General features: G+C 39.4%; 1 protein-coding gene across 2 annotated transcripts in view; it reads right to left on the reverse strand.

The window, feature by feature from the left end:
- The window catches only part of SLC25A12 (solute carrier family 25 member 12), a 111,314-nt gene that overhangs the window by 73,782 nt on the left and 22,569 nt on the right, over window positions 1–14,963 (reverse strand). For both annotated transcript variants that reach the window (XM_007965355.3, XM_073019813.1), the window contains exon 3: window positions 9,856–9,998. In XM_007965355.3, coding sequence (XP_007963546.1) covers window positions 9,856–9,998 — 143 coding nt within the window. The remainder of the gene's footprint in view (window positions 1–9,855; window positions 9,999–14,963) is intronic.

The raw sequence follows: 14,963 nt of genomic DNA on the forward strand, positions 1-14,963 counted from the left end.
GAGAAGAGATGGAGATATAAAAAAAATAATTATTTGGGTAATGATTAAAAGTAGGTGAACTTACATTATTCTCTGTGTTATACATGTTTGAAATATCACTAATAAAAATTTTGGCCAGGCACAGAGGCTCACATCTGTAATCCCAGCACTTTGGGAGGATGAGGCAGGAGGACTGCTTGAGTACAGGAGTTTAAGACCAACCTGGGCAACATAGGGAGACTCCATCTCTACAAAAAGTAAAAATAAAAAATTAGCTAGGCATGGTGGCACACACCTGTAATCGCAACAACTCAGGAGGCTGAGGTGGAAGGATTGCTTGAGCCCAGGAAGTAGAGGCTGTAATAAGCCAAGATCATGCCACTGTACTCCAGCCTGGGTGACAGACCAGACTCTGTCTCAACAAATAAATTAAACTAAAATAAAATGTTTAGAGGCAGGGCACAGTGGCTCATGCCTGTAATCCCAGCACTTTGGGAGGCTGAGGCAGGCAGATCACTGGAGCTCAGGAGTTCAAGAGCAGCCTAGGCAATATGGTGAAACCCCATCTCTACAAAAAATACAAAAATTAGCCAGCCGTGGTGGTGTGCACCTATAGTACCAACTACTTGGGAGGCTGAAGTGGGAGGGCAGTTTAAGCCCAGGAGGCAGAGGTTGCAGTGAGCCGAGATCATGCCACTGTACTCCAGCCTGGGTAACAGAGCCAGACCCTGTTTCAAAAAAAAAATTTTTTTTAATTTTTTAAAAATAAAAATGTTAAAAGGAAAAATCAAAACAAAAATGGTGGGAGCCAGGTGCAATGTCCTGCACCTGTAGTTCCAGCTACTCAGAAGGATGAGGCAAGAGGATCACTTGAGCCCAGGAGTTCAAGGCTATAGCATGCAATGCTGGTGCCTATGAATAGCCATTGCACTCCAGCCTGGGTAACAGAGTGAGATCCATTTCAAAACAAAACAAAACTTAACAAAAAGTGGGAGAAACTCATATGTTGGGTTTCTAGAACTTAACATGTCCTATCATACTCAAGGTTATAAAATTAACCAGTGATCAAAACTACACAGAAATTGCCTTCAGTGACTTTACAAAGCCAGCATATGCTAGACCTTTCATAGCAAGCTCGCTACAAAGATTCCATACCATCTTGCTGCTCATTAGTAGTGAGTGTCCAAGTAACAGCATTATAAAAATATGTCTCATATGCACACAGATCTGCATACTGGTCTTATTGTCCAGTGTTAATTATTCTATATATTTCAAAATGTGTTAATTGATACAAGGATTTTCTATAGTATATCTTTCATGCGATTTCTGTTTGAGGAAGAAAAAAACAGACTGACTAATAATTTTAAAAATAAAAAATAGGCTGATTATGGGTTTTCTTTAAAAAGGCATAACATATTGGTTTTTACAAAACAGCATCAAGACATAAAAAATACACCTACCCTGAAATACAGAATATGTAGCTTTAAAACAAATTTCATGCTCAGTAGTAAAACCAATATAAAAATATAAAACCTTATAAATATAAAACCTTCTCATAAATATAAAACCTTCTAATAAATATAAAACCTTCTACATTTATGAGAAGAGGCCAAAAACTTCTTCCTTAACTAGCAAAGGTCACAAACTATCAGCTGGCAGACTGAATTTGGTCCAAAGATGTATTTTCTTTGGCATGAAAAGTACTATTTTTTTAGTTGCATTAGTTGACATTAAGAAATCACAAGATGGCCAGGCGCGGTGGCTCAAGCCTGTAATCCCAGCACTTTGGGAGGCCGAGATGGGCGGATCACGAGGTCAGGAGATCGAGACCATCCTGGCTAACACGGTGAAACCCCGTCTCTACTAAAAAGTACAAAAAAAAAAAACTAGCCGGGCGAGGTGGCGGGCGCCTGTAGTCCCAGCTACTCCGGAGGCTGAGGCAGGAGAATGGCGTAAACCCGGGAGGGGGAGCTTGCGGTGAGCAGAGATCCAGCCACTGCACTCCAGCCTGGGTGACAGAGCAAGACTCCGTCTCAAAAAAAAAAAAAAAAAAAAAAAAAAAAAAAGAAATCACAAGATTTCCCATAAATACTCAGTTTTTTTCTGGTTTATTTTGATAAACTGCAAGTGTAAACAATACTAGGTTTCTGGTCCCAAGTAGCACCAGCCCCTTGAAGACAAGCAGTCTTTTTCCTTCAGAAAAGCAACCAAACAGGGCTCATCAGTCATATATCTGCAGACCACACTGTCCTTGTGGATTTGAGACTCTTGTCACATAGGTTTCCAATTAAGTAGCTCTTTGTTTAAAATAGAAAGTCTATGGAATTTACTAAATTATCTACATTTTGTCTGCCAGCATATTCAAAAGGCAAATCATATATTCATGCAACTTTTGAGCCAGAAGGACCCTTAGAAAGGCAAACATTAAGTGATCTTCCTCAAAGACATTCAGCAAATCAGTGAGGCTACCTGAAGACTCCTAACTCCTCCCTTCAATTTGGTGTTCTTCCATTACTGTATATCTCCTAACCCTCTCCCAATTTTAAAGTTATAATTGAAAACCAGAAAGGGTATCTGGCATTAGTAAGCAGACCATTATTATAAGAAGCTATTGGGGTAATACTCAGCCATCCCTCAATACTCAGTTACCTTCAGATATATTCAGATCTGTATCACATGAGATACATATTCAGATGTATCATGAGAATACACAAAAGCACCAACAACTTAAAAATTAGTCAAAAATCAGCCTGTTACAGTGACACATGCCTGTAGTCCTAGTTACTCAGGAGGCCAAGGCAAGAGGATCACTTGAGCCGACAAGTTCAAGGCGGCAATGAGCTGTGATTGTGCCACTGCACTTCAGCCTGGGTGACAGAGTGAGACTCTATCTCTAAAAAATAAATAAACAAAAAATAAATCAACTGAGTACATTATTCAGCCTTAAAAAGGAATGAAATTCTGACATATGCTACAACATAGATGTGCCTTGAAAACATTATGCTAAGAGAAATAAGGCAGACACAAAAGGACAAATATTGCATTATTCCACATATGTGAGGTAGCTAAAATAGTAGCAATAAGAAGTGGAGTACTGGTTATCAGAGGCTGTTTGGAGTGGAAGGAAAGAGAATGGGGAGTCATTATGTAATGGGTATGGGGTTTCAGTATGGAATGATAAAAACGTTCTGCAAATGGATATGATAATTTTTTTTTTTTTTTGAGAGGGAGTTTTGCTCTTGTTGCCCAAGCTGGAGTGCAATGGCATGATCTCGGCTCACTGCAACCTCCGCCTCCGCCTCCTGGGTTCAGGCGATTCTCCTGCCTCAGCCTCCCCAGTAGCTGGGATTACAGGTGCGTGCCACCACACCCAGCTAATTTTTGTATTTTTAGTAGAAACGGGGTTTCACCATGTTAACCATGGCTGATTTCGAACTCCTAACCTCAGGTGATCCGCCCACCCTGGCCTCCCAAAGTGCTGGGATTACAGCCATGAGCTACTGCGCCCGGCCTTGGATACGAAAATAGTTGCATAACAATGTGAATGTACTTAAAGCCACTGAACTGTCCTGTCCACTTAAAAATGATTAAAATGGTAAATGTTATGTATATTTTAACACGATTTTAAAAAGTCACTTGAGGTTACCTAGGTGCATACATTTGTCAAAGCTCAGCAAATACACCTTTGAGATTCACATTTTCTTACTGTGTGTGAGTCTTTACATTTAAAGAAAAACACTCAAAGGCTGGGCATGGTGACTCACACCTGTAATCCCATCACTTTGGGAGGCTGAGGCGGGTGGATCACTTGAGGTCGGTGGATCACTTGAGGTCAGGAGTTTGAGACCAGCCTGGCCAACATGGTGAAACCCCACCTCTACTAAAAATACAAAGAAAAATTAGCCTGGCATAGTGGCGCATGCCTGTAATCCCAGCTATTTGGGTGGCTGAGGTACGAGAATTGCTTGAACCTGGGAGGCGGAGGTTGCAGGGAGCTGAGATCATACCACTACACTCCAGGCTGGGTGACAGAGACACACTCTGTCTCAAAACAAACAACAACAACAAAAAACCCTCAAAACATAAATTAAACACTAGTAAATAATGTGCATGCTAAAATATTTAAGAACTGTATCCATGTCTGCACTTTACTCTGAAATGTATAAAAAAATAAGGACTGATGGAAGGATAGAGGGATGGATGGATATATGAAAAAGCAAGAATAGTTAGATGTTAATAGTAGAATCTGGCCAGCTGCGGTGGCTCATGCCTGTAATCCCAGCACTTGGGAAGGTCAAGGGAGGAGCACTGCTTAAGTCCAAAAGTTCAAGACCAGCCTAAGCAACATAGAAAGACCTATCTCTACAAAAAATATCAAAATAAAGAAAAATTAGCTGTGCATGAGGCAGGCGCCTGTGGTCCCAACTATTTGGGAGGCTGAAGTAGGAGGATCATTTGAGCTCAGGAGGTTCAGTAAGCCATGATTTGAGGCTCAGTAAGCCATGATCACGCCACTGCATTCCAGCCTGAGTAACAGAGTGGGACCCTGTCTCAAAAATAATAATAATAATAATAATAAATAAAATAATAATAAATATAATCTATGTGATAGTCTAGGTGGTAGATATATGGGTGTTCACTATAAAATTCTTTCAACTTTCTTGAATGTTTGAAAATTTTCATAATAAAATGTTGGGAGGAATGAGAGAAAAACAGGTCACTTGACAGTCTCTCTGATACTCTCCTCTATTTTAAGACCACAGTCATTATATACTTACTGCATTATAATGCAACAATATTTTTCTGAAAACAAGAAATAGTCTGCAATGCTTAAAGCAAGCATGTTTCAGAATTTTATTTATTTATTTATTTATTTATTTATTTATTTATTTATTTTAAGAAACAAGGTCTCAATCTGTCTCCCAGCTCGAGAGCAATGGCGCAATCAGAGCTCACTGGAACCTGGAACTCCTGGGTTCAAGTGATCCTCCTGTTTCAGCCTTCTGAGTAGCTGGGACTATAGACAAGTACCATGATGCTCGGTTAATTTTTAAATATTTTTGTATAGATGGGGTTTTGCTATGTTACCCAGGTTGGTTTTGAACTCCTAGTCCCAGGAGATCCTCCTGTCATGGCCTCCCAAAGTGCTGGGATCATAGGCGTAAACCACCATGCCTGGCTCCAGAATATTTTTAAGGCTCCTTTTCCCTTTATCCTGCCATGGATCCCTTTATTGCTAGAAGGGCCCAATCAAGACTTTAATAGAACATATGCAAACCACAAGCTACTAACTGTTGAGTGAAGAAACTACTGATTAGTTCACACTCTATTCGTTTTTCTTGTAATGGGGATAAGGAGGTACTTTCACTTTTTACCATATTACCCCATTGTCTGACATTTTAGAAAGAACATGTATTCATTTTATAACTTTGAAAAATATATTTTCTGAATTTGGTGTGTTTTTCAAAAATTTTCTATGAAGCCCCTTTTCAATTTAGTAAATAGGAACTAATAAAATGACAAAATATTAATATGTTAATTTTACAATTTTTAAAACAATCAAGATTTCTGCATAAAAAGTTCCTCTATATGCCTGTGTAACATAAAGGAAAACACTTGGGGGAAAAAGTAGTAGAAAAGAAAACTAGTTTTCTACATCATAGGAGAACAGAACCTCCAGATAAAATTCTGACTAGGACTAAATATAGAAACTATGGTTCTACAATTTACAATTTCAAGCAAGCAACTGTCTAAATATTTTAGATTAGATCACACAATTACACTCTCTGAGATCTGCATTAAATGCATAAAATCATTTTGCTTTTCATTATATACCAGAACTTCAAAATTTAAGCCACAATCCCACAAATAATACTTGGCTAACAGCTTTTACTTTTAGACAACTGATTGTGCTATTTATAATATATAATGCTGTATTGTATGTTACACGGCTTTCTACAGCAAGCACCCATATCCAAACATTCCTACTTATTTTACTATCTAGTGGGGGAAAGGAGATGTGGAACAAGAGAGAAGGAACAGTTAACATCCTAGAAAACATGGGGGAAGGATTGCAGAGCACAAAAGAGCATGTTTCAACCACTCCTAGACCAGCTTTTCTCACACACTCAACCAAATCACTTGAACTTGTCTATACTAGTTCCACTCATTCAGACTTGGTCTTGAGTGGTTATAAGCAATATTATATGTTGCCATTTCACGTAACATTATCTATAGGACTCATCATCAAAAAACTACCATAGAACCAAGGAACACACTTTGGGGCAGGAAACAATGTACCAAGTAAGCTATTCTAATATTTCATCACCGCCCTGGGTTAAGGGGTACAAAACAGAAAGAGGGAGAAAAGAGAATATCTTTTTTCTTTTTTGTTAAGACAGAGTCTCACATTTTGTCCCTCAGGCTGGAGTGCAGTGGCTCAGTTATAGCTCACAGCAGCCACAAACACTTGGGCTCAATCAATCCTCCTGCCTCATTCTCCCAAGTAGCTAAGGCTACAGGCACATGCCACCATACTTGGCTAATTTTTTTCTTTAATTTTGTAGAGATGGGGTTTCACCATGTTGTCCAAGCCGGTCTCAAACTCCTGGCCTCAAGCAATCCTCCCACCTCAGCCTCCCAAAGTGCTGAGATTACAGGTGTGAGCAACTGTGCTCAGCAGAGAATATCTTTTTAAAAAGATGATTATAAGAAGAAAAATGGGCTGGGTGCAGTGGCTCATGCCTGTAATCCCAGCTCTTTGGGAGGTCGAGGCAGACGGATCACAAGGTCAGTAGTTCGAGACGACAAGCCTGGCCAAATGGTAAAACCTCGTCTCTACTAAAAATACAAAAATTAGCCGGGCATGGTGGCATGCACCTATAACCCCAGCTACTTGGGAGGCTGAGGCAGGAGAACCACTTGAACCCAGAAGGCAGAGGTTGCAGTGAGCTGAGATCACACCACTGCACTCCAGCCCGGGTGTCAGAGTGAGACTGTCTCCGACAAAAAAAAAGAGAGAGAAAAGAAAAGAAAATGTCCTACTTTAACAATGCAACTCAGCCTAGGAGAACCATATGAAGCCTCAAAGAAGATACACTACTGAGACAGAATAGAGCAGACAATCACAAAAGGAAACATTTGAAAATATAAGGATATTCTGAAATCAGGTCTTAGACCAAATTACTAACAATAAATACTCTGATAATTTCTAAAAGAGATAAATATATATGTTACCTTTAATAATTTTGAAAAAGGGATTCTGATAGGTATAATTAATTTTCATATGCTTTATTGTCTAATCACTGTTGAAAGATCCTATGATTGAATGATCCACAGTGATTTATCAGCTGATATATTTTGAGTAGAACTAAAATGTATACAAGTTCCCCAACACCTGCCATTTATAAATGATATAAAATCTTTCCAAAACAAACATTTGTTAAACACATAGTAAATTTCACACACTGTGCAAGGTTCTATGGGACAATAAAACTGAATACATTACTAATCCTGGACTCAAAGAACTTAGACACCAATCTTTCTACTTTAACTATTACAATAGCCACCTAAATTGATTCTACTGCATATGAGTCTTGTCCCATTCCAACCTACCATTTCTAAAATCTGTTTACATCTGTGGCAACGGAAATAATTTTTAGACTACTTACTGCCTAGTTTCTCAAAGGTTGTCACATAAGCACCTCAACAGGAAGGAGAAAGAGCCTAGGCCCTGGAGGCCTGGAGATGTAGATTGAAACTGCCATAACAAGCCAAAATTTTCTTTATCTAATTCATGCAAATATTACATTCACTCCATAATACAGCCATATATGATCTTAATACAAATAATGATCGCTTTTCTCCCCTTAGTTGAGTAAACTGACATTCTAGCAAGATGCCCCTTGTTATTTCTGTTTTTGCACACCCATACACTAGCAGGCCAAAAATACCTGCAGGACAGAGTCAAAAGCCTTCAGCCACTCCAACTACATTTCCCCCAGCAACAAAGCAATGCCACGCCACAGCCACATCAAAGTACTTGCAACACAACCCTCCTCCATTGCCATTCACTAATGCGCACACACGCGTGCGCACACACACGTGCCCCTTAATATTTCATGCCATTCCTGTTCCCTTTCCTGGAATTCTTGTCCCTACTTATCCAACTACTAACAAGCTTGTACTCATCCTGCCAGATTTCACTCAAGTATCACCTCTTCTGTGATGCTGTCCTGACCACACAAAACAGTTAGCCATGCTTTCTTGGGTTACCTCTGTACCTCTCATATAGCTATGACAGTACCTCATTTGTTTAGTCATTTTCTTTCTCACTAAGCTAGTAGCTTCTTTTGAAGGCCAGAAGCCTCATTTAATTTATGTTTGTATTTGTAAGGCCCAACAGTGCCTGACAAACAATGGCTATTCAATTAATGTTTACCAAATAAACAGAGAGATAAATGACTAAATATCACTCCCTAAACTCTCCCCTAATTTATTTTTCATCATAGTACTTATAGCCTTCTAACAAACCATAATTCACTTATTATCATTTTGTGGCTTTTTCACTGGTATATTAATAATCCCAGCACGAAGAACAGTACCTGAGGCATAGTAAGCACTCAATACCTATTGAATGAATGAAATAAATATACTTGGTTATTTGGAACTCATTCTGCTCAGATTATTCAACATAAAATGTGGCTTTTCCCGTGAAATATTTTTTCGAAAAAAAGAAATGCCTGTATCCTTGATAATCACAGTAAATAACACCATTTTTATAAACTTTGAATAAAATATATAGTTTAATTATACAACTAGTACATATCATTTTTTAAAGGCTGGGCATGGTAGCTCACACCTCTAATCCCAGCAGTTTGGGAAGCCAGGGCAGGCACATCACTTGAGGTCAGGAGTTTGAGATCAGCCTGGCCAACATGGTGAAACTCTGTCTCTCCTAAAAATACAAACATCAGCCAGGTGTGGTGGCGCATGCCTGTAATCCCAGCTACTTGAGGTCTGAGGCAGGAGAATCACTTGAACCCAGAAGGTGGAGGTTGCAGTGGGCTGAGATCACGCCACTGTACTCCAGTCTGGGCAACAGAACAAGGCTCCATCTCAAAAAAAAAAAAAAAAAAAAAAAAAAAATATATATATATATATATATATATATATATTTCTTTAATGTAGACCAAAACAAAACAAAACATAGATCTCCAGTTAGTGTGGTTTAAAAATTATTGGCTCAGAATTTGATCTATAAAGTAGAATACTTACTTGCCTGGTATCTTAATTGTTTTCAACATAAAGCTTCCCATTATTTTTCCAAATAAATTTTTTTGAATACATTTTTCGTAATGATTTCTGTATCCCAAAAGTATCATCATAATATATTTATTTTAAATACATATTTTCTAATTACTAAAGAGCAAATTGATAATTACTAATTACATGTTTACTAATATTAAAATTCTAGATACTCATAGGTAAGCCTGTGGGTTTTTTTAATTTTAATTTTTTTTTATTTTTGAGATGGACTTTTGCTCTTGTCGCCCAGGCTGAAGTGCAATAGCTCAATCTCAGCTCACCACAATCTCCACATCCCAGGTTCAAGCAATTCTCCTCCCTCAGCCTCCTGAGTAGTTGGGATCACAGGCATGGGCCACCATGCCCGGCTAATTTTGTATTTTAGTAGAGATAGGGTTTCTCCATGTTGGTCAGGCTGGTCTCGAACTCCCGACCTCAGGTGATTCGCCTGCTTCAGCCTCCTAAAGTGCTGGGATTACAGGCGTGAGCCACCACGCCCGGCCAGTTTTTTAAATTTTTAACAATATATTCCAGAACATTAGTTTTCAGAAAATGCATGAAGATACTTACCCATCCTTGGTTTGATCAGCTACTCCTGCCAAGAGCTGCACGATCTTTGAGTTACTATTTGGATCATTATACAGTCCAAGATAGCGCTGAACAAAGTCTTCTGGAGTCATGTAATGCTCTCCATCAACCTCAGTACTGGCATACTAAAAAAACAAATAATGTATACTGAAAAATTATCCAATATCATTTTATATCCAATAGATGTTTTGTGAAAAGATAAATTACAGGCCAGTATTAAAATCAAAATAAAGATAATAAATGCAGAATTTTTCTCTGGATACTGAAAAATCAAATATTCAGAGTCTGATTTTAAAACATTTTATAGTATTAATATATGCACAACATGTATGAACCTTGAAAACTTTATGATAAGTGAAAGAAGCCAGACACTAAAGGCCATGTATTATGTGATACTATTTACGTGGCATGTCCACAATAGGCAAGACCATAGAATCAGAAAGCAGAATATTGGTTGCTGGGAGCTGAAAGGAGAGGGAGAATGGGAGTTAACTGCTTATTAGGTATCAAATTTCTCTTTGGGGATGATGAAAATGTTCTGGAATTAGATAGTGGTAACATCATATAACATTGTAAATATACTTTTAAAAAAAACCACTGAATTGTATACTTTAAAATGGTTAAAATGGTGAATTTTACGTTATGTGAATTTTATCTCCATTAAAAATACACATACTGGTAAGATAAAAGATATGAAAAGACTAAGAAAGGTGAAAGACCAGCCAGGACCTGAAAGTGACTCCCAGAGGCTCCCTGTCTACAAGAGCACCAGGGAGACACGTAACCTGCCAAACCTTCGAAGTGAAATGAATGAAAAAGGAATAACAAACAAGACCTTTCATCATACCAAGTTCCAGCAGCTGGAAATAGGAAATAAATTAAAATATTCTTTGACATCAGTAATTTTTACATCAATAATTTTTTAAAATAAAGTAATAATAATACTTGCATCAAAGAAACTCATTAAAGTGCTTTATATACTATGGGATAACCAAACATGAACAACCAAAGCTCTTCTCCTTGAGTTGCATCAGATTGATCATTACTTCAGTCACCCAACAAAGCAGTAAGATCAGAACTGAAGAATACAAGGGCTCACAAAATGTCAAGCACGAAAAATTAAAACTAACATCTACACCAGGGCCTGGCCCATCACTGTTAAATTGCAGAACATCCAAATGAAGTGAAAATTCTACAAGTTTTCAGAGAGAAAAACCAGGTCACATATAAAGAATCATGAATCAACGGCATCATGCTCCTCAACAGCCCTGCTTTTTTTCCCTCAGCACCTCTTTCTAACATACTTTATATTTTACTTACGGTTATTGTCTATCTCCCAGTTAGAATGTGTCACAAGGGAAAGAATCTTTGTCTAATTTATTTACTGATATATCCCAAACACCAAGAATGATGCCTGGCTTATAGTAGGCACTCAGTAAATATTTGGCAAATGAATGAATTGGTAATAGGTACACAAATAACTAGGCAAATCAAAAGTTTGGTAATTTTTAACTATGAGAAATTATTTTTATTGTACAAAAATAGAAAATATCATAATCTATGACTTGGCTCAAAATAAACAGTATTTATAGTCATAATAATATAGATATCAAATGTTAATTTAATAAAAATTATAAATAGGACAGGTACAGTGGCTCACACCTGTAATCCCAGCACTTGGGGAGGCCAAGGCGGATGACTGCTTGAGCACAGAAGTTCAAGACCAGCCTGGACAACATGGCAAAACTCCATCTCTACAAAAATACACAAATTAGCTGGGCATGATGTCATGTGCCTGTAATCCTAACTACTCAGGAGGCTGAGGTGGGAGGATTGGTTGAGCCTGGGAGGTGGAGGTTGCAGTGAGCAGTGATCATGCCACTGTACTCCAGCCTGGGCAACAGAGCAAGACCCTGTCTTGGAAAAAAAAATTATAAATATACCGAGAGGAATGTGAGAGGAAGTAGTATAAGGAAGCTAGGACCTCAGCCACTGTAACAGAAAGTCAAAAATGTCTAGACATATCAATATAGAAATGTGAAGGGAAATACCGAAAGAAATAGCTAAGAGAGTTACAAGTGATTGCTTCTGGGAAACAAGATGGGGAAGAAGAATCAGGGCAAATGATTGTTGGTTTGCTTTCTGGTCAAGTATTGCAAGTGTCTCCATTTGTGGATCTGACTAAACAAAGCCACCTGTTCTTTCAGTAAGAAAAGAGTTAGCCCAGGCACAGTGGCTCACACCTGTAATTCCAGTACTTTAGGAGGCCAAGGCAGGAGGATCCCTTGAGTTCAGGAGTTCCAGCCTGGGCAACATGGAGAGACCAGGTCTCTACAAAAAATTTAAAAAGTAGCTGGGCATGGTGGTGCACACCTGTAGTCCCAGCTATGCAGGATTCTGAGGAGGGAGGATCACTGGAACTTGGGAGGTTGAAACTACAGTGAGCCATGATTGTGCCACCACACTCCAGTCTGAGTGACAGAGCAAGACCCTGTCCCAAAGAATAAAAAACAAACAAAAAACGCCACAGAGACTACCACCAGCCTGCATAAGAAGTAGCCCAGTAGCCAGGTGCAGTGGTTCATGCCTGTAATCCCAACACTTTGGGAGGCCAAGGCGGCCAGATCACTTGAAGTCAAGAGTTCGAGACCAGCCTGAACAACATGGTGAAATGCCATCTCTACTAAAAATACAAAAATTAGCCAAGCGGAGACTGAGAGGAATGGGAGAATCACTTAATTTGTATTTTCAGTAGAGACTGGTTTCACCATGTTAGGCCAGGATGGTCTCGATCTCCTGACCTCGTCATCCACCTGCCTCGGCCTCCCAAAGTGCCGGGATTACAGGTGTCAGCCACCGTGCCGGGCCCTCACCTGCATCTTTGTAATAGCCACTTCTTAGTCTCCCTGTCCCAAGTTAGTTCCTCTCTCCTCCACTCACCTTTCATGTTGCCATCAGGGACAGCACAGATCAGATTATGTCTCTCCTTTCTTCTAAAACTTTTAGTATTGTTCCATGGCTTGCAGAATAAAGTTTAGACTCTTCTGGTTAGCATTCAAAGCATTTGAGAGGTGGGAGAATCACTCAAACCTGGGAGGCAGAGGTTGCAGTGAGCCAAGATTGCACCACTGCACTCCAGCTTGGGAGACAGAGCAAGACCGTCTCAAAAAAAAAAAAGTAGCCCAGCGGTTGCTTGATGACTTGTGCTACAGAACAAAAATAAAAAGAAGTAGCCCAACGTGGACTTTTTTTTTTTTTTTTTTTTTTTTTTTTACTAATTGGTGCTACCAAAAGCATTCAAGAAATATCACCCCAAAATAAAGTCATGTTCTCTATACATGACTATAAAAGCCATTCTTGAAGGGGTTTTGAGTTTAAACCTTGGCTCTACCACTAACCCTTTGTGAGTCCCTAGACAAGTTTATTGACCTCCCAGGCCTCTAGATATTTCACATACTTACACAATGAAGACAAAATAATCTTTAAAATTTCAAAACAATAAATATATAAACATAGGATAAAGAAAACAATAGGCTGGGCACGGTGGCTCACGCCTGTAATCCCAGCACTTTGAGAGGCCGAGGCAGGCGGATCACAAGGTCAGGAGATCGAGACCATCCTAGCAAACATGGTGAAACCCCGTCTCTACTAAAAATACAAAAAAATTAGCTGGGCGTGGTGGCGGGCGCCTGTAGTCCCAGCTGCTCGGGAGGCTGAGGCAGGAGAATGGCGTGAGCCCGGGAGGCGGGGGTTGCAGTGAGCCGAGATCGCGCCACTGCACTCCAGCCTGGGCGACAGAATCAGACTCTGTCTCAAAATAAAATAAAATAAAATAAAATAAGTTTCAAAACAATAAGTATATAAACATAGGATAAAGAAAAAGCAAACTGAAAGATATTTATACTAATAGTAAGTAGATTCCATCAATTCCTATCAATTGCTTCTTTTCTTCCTCTTCTTAACATGTACGAGACAATTGGACATGTTCCACCAAGATCACAAAACCACCAGAGTTAAGAACATGCAGGAGTGAGGAAAGGCACAATATGAGGAAGACTGCTGCAATTGGAAAGAAGGATGGATACAAGGAAGTCTTAAAACAGAATGTAAGGAGACTGACAAGTTAGTTACTAGTCAATTACTAGTTACTGTTACTAGTTCCGTCCACCAGTAACTAGAATATGAGTTGCAAACAATGGCATGAGAAATATACTATGGGAACCAAAAAGGAGTGATTCATTCCCAGGACTGGTGGGATGGGGCCAGAGAATGGAGGGAGAAAGGCAACACTTGGAATGGACCTTAAAAGTTAAATCCAATTTCAATTGCAAGTGGAGAGGATGGGTACTTCAAACTAAAAACAAAAACACAAAAAACTAATGTGAACAGATGTTGAAATAAAAAATACCCTTTTTTTCTGGGAGAAGGGTTAGTTGGAGAGAAATACGGTAATAAAGAGAGCGTATAGAAATACATGTAGTAGAAAAGGCAGTTTGAGACCAAATGGTGGAAGACTTTGAATGCTAAACAGAAGAGTCTGAACTTTATTCTGTGAGCTGTGGGACACTACTAAGTTTAAGAAGAAAGGAGAGACATATCTGATCTGTGCTATCCTTGATGGCAACATGAAAGGTGAGTGGAAGAGAGAGGAACTAACTTGGAACAGGGAGAGTAGTAAGTGGCTATTACAGAGATACAGGTGAGGGCCGGATGCAGTGGCTCACACCTGTAATCCCAGCACTTTGGGAGGCTGAGGCAGGCGGATCACGAGGTCAGGAGATTGAGACCATCCTGGCTAACACGGTGAAACCCCGTCTCTACTAAAAATACGAAAAATTAGCTGGGTGTGGTGGCACGCACCTGTAGTCCTAGCTACTCGTGAGGCTGAGGCAGGAGAATCACTTGAACCCGGGAGGCAGAGGTTGCAGTGTGCTAAGATCACACCACTGCACTCCAGCCTGGGCGACAGAGCAAGACTCCGTCTCAAAAAAATAAATAAATAAATAAATAAAAGATACTGGTGAAAGAGGCTGAGGCCTGAACCAACACAGTGGGCATGAAAAGGAAAAAACAGTGGGTACTTTTACCTA

The sequence above is a fragment of the Chlorocebus sabaeus genome, chromosome 10 (assembly GCF_047675955.1).
Source record: "Chlorocebus sabaeus isolate Y175 chromosome 10, mChlSab1.0.hap1, whole genome shotgun sequence".
In the NCBI taxonomy this organism is placed as follows: domain Eukaryota; kingdom Metazoa; phylum Chordata; class Mammalia; order Primates; family Cercopithecidae; genus Chlorocebus; species Chlorocebus sabaeus.